The sequence below is a fragment of the Scaptodrosophila lebanonensis genome, unplaced genomic scaffold, assembly GCF_003285725.1.
Source record: "Scaptodrosophila lebanonensis strain 11010-0011.00,11010-0021.00 unplaced genomic scaffold, SlebRS2 tig00001415-arrow-pilon, whole genome shotgun sequence".
In the NCBI taxonomy this organism is placed as follows: Eukaryota; Metazoa; Arthropoda; class Insecta; order Diptera; family Drosophilidae; genus Scaptodrosophila; species Scaptodrosophila lebanonensis.
Window position 1 is genome coordinate 7008978 of NW_022060742.1, and position 7440 is coordinate 7016417.

At 38.2% G+C, this 7440-nt stretch overlaps 1 protein-coding gene and 2 long non-coding RNA genes across 3 annotated transcripts; 1 reads left to right on the forward strand and 2 right to left on the reverse strand.

Annotated features, from left to right (window-relative positions):
- Positions 1 to 65: 65 nt before the first annotated feature.
- Positions 66 to 536, reverse strand: LOC115633039. Its single transcript, XR_003996316.1, has 2 exons — positions 368 to 536; positions 66 to 310 (listed from the first exon to the last, which is right to left on the reverse strand). It is a non-coding gene; the product is annotated as an uncharacterized LOC115633039 (long non-coding RNA).
- A 111-nt stretch (positions 537 to 647) lies between these two features.
- On the reverse strand, positions 648 to 1234 carry LOC115633015. Its single transcript, XR_003996315.1, has 3 exons — positions 1205 to 1234; positions 978 to 1136; positions 648 to 914 (listed from the first exon to the last, which is right to left on the reverse strand). It is a non-coding gene; the product is annotated as an uncharacterized LOC115633015 (long non-coding RNA).
- A 1395-nt stretch (positions 1235 to 2629) lies between these two features.
- Positions 2630 to 6607, forward strand: LOC115632128 (protein henna). The gene is made up of 5 exons (XM_030529134.1): positions 2630 to 2780; positions 4357 to 5029; positions 5678 to 5940; positions 6001 to 6230; positions 6300 to 6607. Exons 1-5 carry the CDS (start codon positions 2751 to 2753, stop codon positions 6460 to 6462), a joined length of 1359 nt encoding a protein of 452 aa, XP_030384994.1. The 5' UTR covers positions 2630 to 2750; the 3' UTR covers positions 6463 to 6607.
- Positions 6608 to 7440: the final 833 nt, after the last annotated feature.

The window sequence follows — 7440 nt, forward strand, 5'->3', positions numbered from 1 at the left end:
CTCCTATTCGTTTAAATTTTAAGTGCAACCAACTTCAGTTTATTAAATGGAGACATATATTTATGTACAGTTTCAACAGCATCATTTATCAGAATCGTGTCTATGCGTATTAATGGAGTACAGAAATAAGTCAAAGCAGCAACAGCTACGGCAGCTGCAATAAAATAAGAAGTCGAGTAAGCCGCGAAGTAAATATCTACAACTATTGCTATGGAGATTATTTTAAGGAACGGCCATTAACCATAAATATCCTGGGGACAGGCTGGGGTGTCTTTAGTTTTACAAAATCCCTTGTAGACCATTGCGAATTCTTGTGAAGAAATCAAAATATAAACTCTATACATTGCACACCTTTGCATTAACCTACCTGGCTGTTTGGCTTCCCTTTGGATGCAGTTATTACTTTGGAATCTGCACTTATTGCCAAAATCCTTGTAACATATGCCATTATGTCCACAAACTGGAAGTAGAATATAAGTGCAAGCTTTATTGCACTTGGTGGCAATCGTACAGACGGCAGCAGAAGCTGAAATTTGAATGCATTGATTGCAGATATACTTGTAATTTGTACAAAACTCGCAATTTCTTGATGTACGCACCCAAGAGCAGAGTAGGGTAAAGTTTCATCTTCAAATCGAAAATACACATTAATTTGGTGGGTGTTTATTTCAAAGAAATCGGTGCACTAATCGAATAGTAGGCGAAACAGTTCCATTCGATACGCCTACTTGTATAAACCTTTACAGATGCAAAAGTTCATCTTTAAGTATCGCTACGCTTGGGATACACTGAATTAGTTAAACGGCTACAAACATGACATGTCGCGTTATTTTCAGCAAGAGCCTTGATCAGATCCTTTGGACAGACTGGGGTTTCTTCGCGCTTACAGTCGCCCCAATGAACAAGATTAAATTCTTGAAAAAGTCGAATCATATAAACTTTGTACATATCACTTTGTCAAGATATTATTATCTCACCTGGCTTTTGTGTTTTTTTTTGCCAGCAGTTGATGTGTCTCAATATGCAGTCATCATCAAAATTCATGAAACATGAGGGATACTTGGCACAAGCTGGGATATAAGTCGGTCTACAAAGATTAGTGCAGTTCTCGGCAATCGTAGAGATTACAGCAGAAGCTGAAATTTGAATGTGGACATTGTTAGTGCTTCACTATTTCTACATATCTTTATATCATTTAACATACTCAAGAGCACAGCAAGGTAGAACTTCATCTTCAAATCAAAAATTCTTACAACCAATTGAAAATAAGAGTTTGTGTAGTTATTTAAAACAATGCAAAAATGTTATACGAATGCCAATACCAGGCGAGACAATTACGATTCGATACGTACGAGTATATTAACATTTTCTGAAACTGGTGTTGAAATCAAGAATTAACTGCGGTAGATAAATGAAGTTGGGTTGTAAATTGACGAAATTTATTAAACGTGTAAGAACTGCCTTCTGTATTATTTCGCTTACACCTAACACAGAGCCCTTCGTTTACATTTCAAGTTAACAGCGCGACTTAGAACTAAGACTGTTAACTAACAGAACTCTCAATGTTAGCTTCAGATTTCATTCAAATTCAAAACAAGTGTAATAATATCCGTAATATGCTTAAACTGATTGCAGTGAAACTGAAATTAATTCAACAAGAACTCTATAATTTTAAAATTAAAAGTCACATTACTTGCAGCTACTTTATCAAAAATGTTTCACCGTTTGCCCATAATGGGTTAAGTGGCATACAGAACAATGAATGAGTTTGAAGACGACGGGCATTTATGCTGAGCTCATTACATTTCATAAGTGATTGTCTGAAATTCAGATTCAATCTCAGATTGCAAAAGCTCCACACATTTAAAAATCCACACAATCCACACATTTCGGAGCGCTCAGTGGTCTCAGAGAGGCCGACACAATCAAACCTTAAGCTTGTTCGACTGCTTTTCCAAAACTCAGACAATTTGTTTGTATAAGCAGGACTATCAGGTGTTCAGCTTATATGCATTTTTTATTTTTTTAAACAACCCGCGCGTGCCAGCCGCCATCAGCATTTCTATTTAGATTCGGTCCAGCCCCATAGAATTTGTTTACTATAAAATAATTGCCGAGAAATGCCGTTGAACTTGTTTGGCTGGAACCTGTCATTTGAATTTGTTTTTCAAATTGTTATTCGTTTTACAAAATTAGAAAAAGAAAAACAATAACAACTCGAACTAGCCACCACCAGATACATACATATTAGTATATATTTATGTATATAAATACACGTACATACGTCAATTTATGGCTCTAACGACCACAAGCAGTGCGAATTATATTTTGGGATTGATAAGCAATCCAAACTCATTGTCTGCTTATTAACAATGCGGTCGCTGATGCTTGGCCTATCAAATCTGTGGGCTATGGACTGATAACCTCACTTTCGATACTGCCCCCGATATGGATGCTGTTCACTCGCTTAATCGTTCGCATTTACTGGTTTCGACGCCGTTATTGCTTTTGTTCTTGTCATGTTTTGTGCTCTGCGTCTGTATCTGTATCTGTAAGGTTAGACTTCTAGTTGGCGTCGAAGCAGGCGAAGTCTATTTAAGCGCGTGATTAAGTGAAAAATCAATTCAGTCTTGTGCCGTGCGCCGTTCGCTGTTCGCTGTGTTTCGAATCCGGCTCAAAGAAATATTAATAACCATAAACTAGTGCGCTCCATAAATTATTGTGCATAACTGAATAAAAGGGCGTACGAGATGTACCAACGCCAGGTTTCCTTTGATAAGGTTGGTGCAGCGAAAAAAAAGAAAAAACCAATCAAACCAAATGTCAAAACAAAATCAAATTAATTGTAGTCGCCTAAACAGGCCTATCAAGAGGTGAACTTTTACTAGCCTTGAATGTGAATCAAAATATTGTTAATGGCCAGTAATAACAATATATATACGCTATTAAAAATTGCTATTTCGGTGTGCAAATCAAGTTCTTTTAAAGACAATAGTCATTTTATTTGACTGTTTGAATTGAATATTTGGTCTTTCGTGAACTTGAAATTAGTTTAGTCCTGTATAATTTCTGATTGATCAGCTTAAGAGAGCCTTGAAATTAACAAAATCATATTCTACTGGGGAGTATAGATATGATTTTCTTATTCTAGTCACTCAATTTATTGTTGGTTTATGTTTTATATCGAACTGTAAAATCAAGTTCTATTCAGTTTTCACAATTCGAAGATTGTGAGTTTCTTTTTTAAATATTGAACACTAATTTTAATTTGAAATCAAGTTCTACTGGCCTTAAAGAATTGCAGAAATAATTTTTAGTGAGATTATTGACTGCAGTCTTTATGGTGTACTGTTTGGAATTTGTTGCTTTTAGAAAATCTGTCAATTGAACTGCATAAACGTTAAATTAAATTTGGACGCTTGAAGAATGTTTTCAAGCGAGAAAATAGTTTGGTTCTTTAATAATATTGCTTAACAATTTAAGTTGAGCGCGCATGTTATTGGTTGTAATTTTAATTGGAAAATCTGAAAATCTGTTCTACGAACACTTTTAACATTTGAAACCAATAATTACAGTGTATAGGCTAGAAAGGCTTCTAGAAAATAAAACTCCAACCAGTGTTAGCTTTGAATGTACATAGAGTTCTAAGGAGTATTTATAATCCACACATACTTGTATTATAGGTTTAAATTCTATAGTGCATTTTTCCCTGACATTTATTGGCTTTTGTATTGGAAATTGTATTGGAAATTATTGTTTCAATTTTATTTAAGTTATTTTACAAATGCAACTATTCATATACAATTTATTCGATTGAATTAATATTCAATAGACAAGTTCTAGGCCATTCGCTTGACTACTGAGGCGACCCTGTGGCAAAGTTATTGAACGCACTGATTGCCATTGCGGTTAGCGCTGAGCCCTCAACTTCGATATAGCTTTTCAATAGTGGCAACACCTGTAATTTTAGTTGCTGCTCGATTACTAGGGCTTCGTAATAAATAGTTTTCCATTTCTATAACCTTTGAAACCAAAGCCCCAAAGCATTGCACAACAAATACTTGCTTACAATGCCATTTTGAAATATGCAGCCAGCCTTACTGTACTGTGTACAGAGAAGATCTGTGATTGATGGACAGTCTATATCGCCTGTTCCGTCAATCATCGGTCTCAGTCTGAGTCCGAGTTTGAGGCGGCTTGGTTGGCCAAAGCTGATAACAGCAAGTGCGCCGTTTTGGTTTTGGGTTTTTTGTTGGCTGTTTGTTGCTGCTGTTGGTGTTTGACAAAGGGGTCATCGATGTGTTCTAACCGTGATAAGCACCGCTAATAGCTTCGCTAATGATTTGCTCTTTGCAGCCGACGCGCATCGAAGACTCGGCCTATATAGCCGAGGGGGTGGACATACAGGAGGCGCGCAACACGTGCCTCCTCTTCTCGCCCAAGGACTCGTCCTTGTCCAGCGGTGTTCTGGCCAAGACCCTGAAAATTTTCAAGAGGCACGACGTCAATCTGCTGCACATCGAATCGCGCTCTTCGCTCCGTGTGCCCGGCTATGAGTTTTTTGTAGAGTGCGAGGCCAAGTCCGGCAACTTGGGCCGAGCCATTGATGATCTGAAGGAGCAGTGCAGCTACTTCAATATAATTTCACGCGACTACAAGGACAATGCCACGGCTGTTCCTTGGTTTCCACGTCGCATACGCGATCTGGATCGCTTCGCCAATCAGATTCTAAGCTATGGCGCCGAGCTGGACTCCGATCATCCGGGCTTCACCGATCCCGAGTATCGCAAGCGTCGCAAGTACTTTGCCGACATCGCCTATAACTATAAACATGGAGAGCCGTTGCCCCATGTCCAGTACTCCAAGGAGGAAATTGAGACCTGGGGCATCATCTTTCGCAATCTGACCAAGCTCTACAAGACGCATGCGTGTCGGGAATATAATCACGTTTTCCCCCTGCTCATCGACAATTGCGGCTTTCGTGAGGACAACATTCCGCAGCTGGAGGACGTGTCCAACTTTTTAAGAGGTACGTTTTCTGTATTATAAGGAAAGCGTTGGAAAATTGTCAAAGTTGTTATAGAAAAGAAATATGGAAGTTTCCCCAATAATAATATAGATATTAGATATATATAGTTGTTTCTACAATAATCACAAAAGAAGTGATTCATTTGCACCTCCTGGTGGAAAGTTTGCATGAAAATTATCTGCATATCTAACCGTATTTTAGAAAGATAATAGAAAGGCTAAAAAAGTTGTGGATCATTGTTTGTTACTCCTTATGTATACCCTTTCTAAATGGTGCCCGTATATAGCCTATATTCGTAGTCAACATGAAAATACTTAAAAATAGATATCTCTTTGACAACATTTTCCAGAATTCGCATTACCTCTCCACAGATAATGTCCTAGTTATGAGGAAACGTTAGATATATTACCAACTTATATTTTTGGAAACAACTCTGTCAAAGTGTGGAAACCCTATATTGGGACAAATATCAAATATTATCAAACAAATGTCATCGAAGCAGTTTATGAATTACAAGAGTTACATGAATTACAAAATGGACATTGATTAGACATTCTAAAACATTTTATTGGCCACATATCTTTCATTTAATAAGGCGTTAGATTTAAATCTACTAATTAAATAAAAATGTATGTGTATCTTCTATAGATTGCACAGGCTTTACCCTGCGTCCAGTTGCTGGCTTGCTGAGCTCCCGAGATTTTTTGGCTGGCCTGGCCTTCCGTGTCTTCCACTCCACTCAGTACATCAGACATCCTAGCAAGCCGATGTATACCCCCGAACCGGATGTGTGCCACGAGTTGTTGGGTCATGTGCCGCTCTTCGCCGACCCGGCCTTCGCTCAGTTCAGTCAGGAAATCGGCCTGGCCTCTTTGGGAGCGCCCGATGATTACATAGAGAAGCTGTCTACGGTCAGTTAGCTGCATTTGTTGGTGTGGCCGAATCATGCGTCAAGTCTTTATGCTTCACAGATCTTTTGGTTTACGGTCGAGTATGGCCTGTGCCGCCAGGAGGGCGAGCTGAAGGCCTATGGTGCCGGTTTGTTGTCCTCGTATGGCGAACTCGAGTACTGCCTGACCGACAAGCCGCAGCTGAAGGACTTCGAGCCCGAAGTCACAGGCATTACCAAGTATCCCATTACCCAGTTCCAGCCGCTGTACTATGTGGCCGACAGCTTCGAGCAGGCCAAGGAGAAGACCATGTAAGGCACACTACTACTATATATATGCGATTTATAAATCATTACTCAAATCTCGATGTCTATCTTCAGCAAATTCGCCAACTCAATTCCGCGTCCTTTTGGCGTGCGCTACAACGCCTACACACAGAGCATTGAGGTGCTGGATTCGAAGCCCCAGATTCACAATCTGATGAACAACATTAACTCCGAGTTCCAGATTCTGCAGAATGCCATTGGAAAGCTGCGCGTTTGATCGAAACTGAATGTTAGCCCCGCTGCGTACTATATATGCATATAAATAGTACGTATCTTAAGTTATAGAATTGTAAGCGTCTTACTTAGCCATAAATAAAAAATAAATAAAAATATGTTTTAAAAATAAAATTAAGGACAATACATTTAGTTGCATTTTAAAACTAAACAGTATCCAGGCAGAATAATCGAAAAGAAGTAGAATTTGTGAAGACAAGTTTGGGTTCAAGCCCTAAATTATGGAATAATTGCACCATTTCTGATATTTAAGCAATTCTATTCTATAACAACCCCTGAAAAATTATAATATTTTCGTTTTAAAGTGATTTTAATAATTACTTTTTTTGAGGACGAACATTTCCTTCTTTAAAGTGAAAGGAATTAAATAAAAAAACAGTAGATTCTACAACTTAAAATTGCATTAGAATGTCCTTACTCATATAAAAAGAATTTTCCTTACCTTTTGTAAACAATTACTTGCGGACGCTGGCATCCGCATAACAATAATTTGGCATTTAAAGGAATTCGGTCACAATTGTATCTGCTCTTTGTTTATTACAGCGTCAATTCATGATATTTGCTTCAACATAAAAACTTTTGGCTATTTACACTTGTCTGACTTGTCTGACTTGTCTCTGTCACTAATTTAACAATATTTACATGACTAACTAATAAGTAGTTCTTAAACGCGTATAGGTATGTACAGAGCTTAGGGGCTAGAACATTGGGTGGCTTATCATTAGTTTTATGAAGGTAGTTCAGTTTGAGGGCATGTTTCATGTGTGTATGTACAGGGAATATGCGTTTTAAGTTTTTAGCAATTGGCTCTTTAATAGACAAGGCCCGACTCCTTAACCTATATGGAGTGGGGGTGTATGTTAGTATATAAATTCTAATCGTTGGTCAAAGCCTCTGCATGCCTTACAATAAAGTATAAGGCACTGCCAACATTTTGGAGGGTCTACGCAATAGAAGAGTT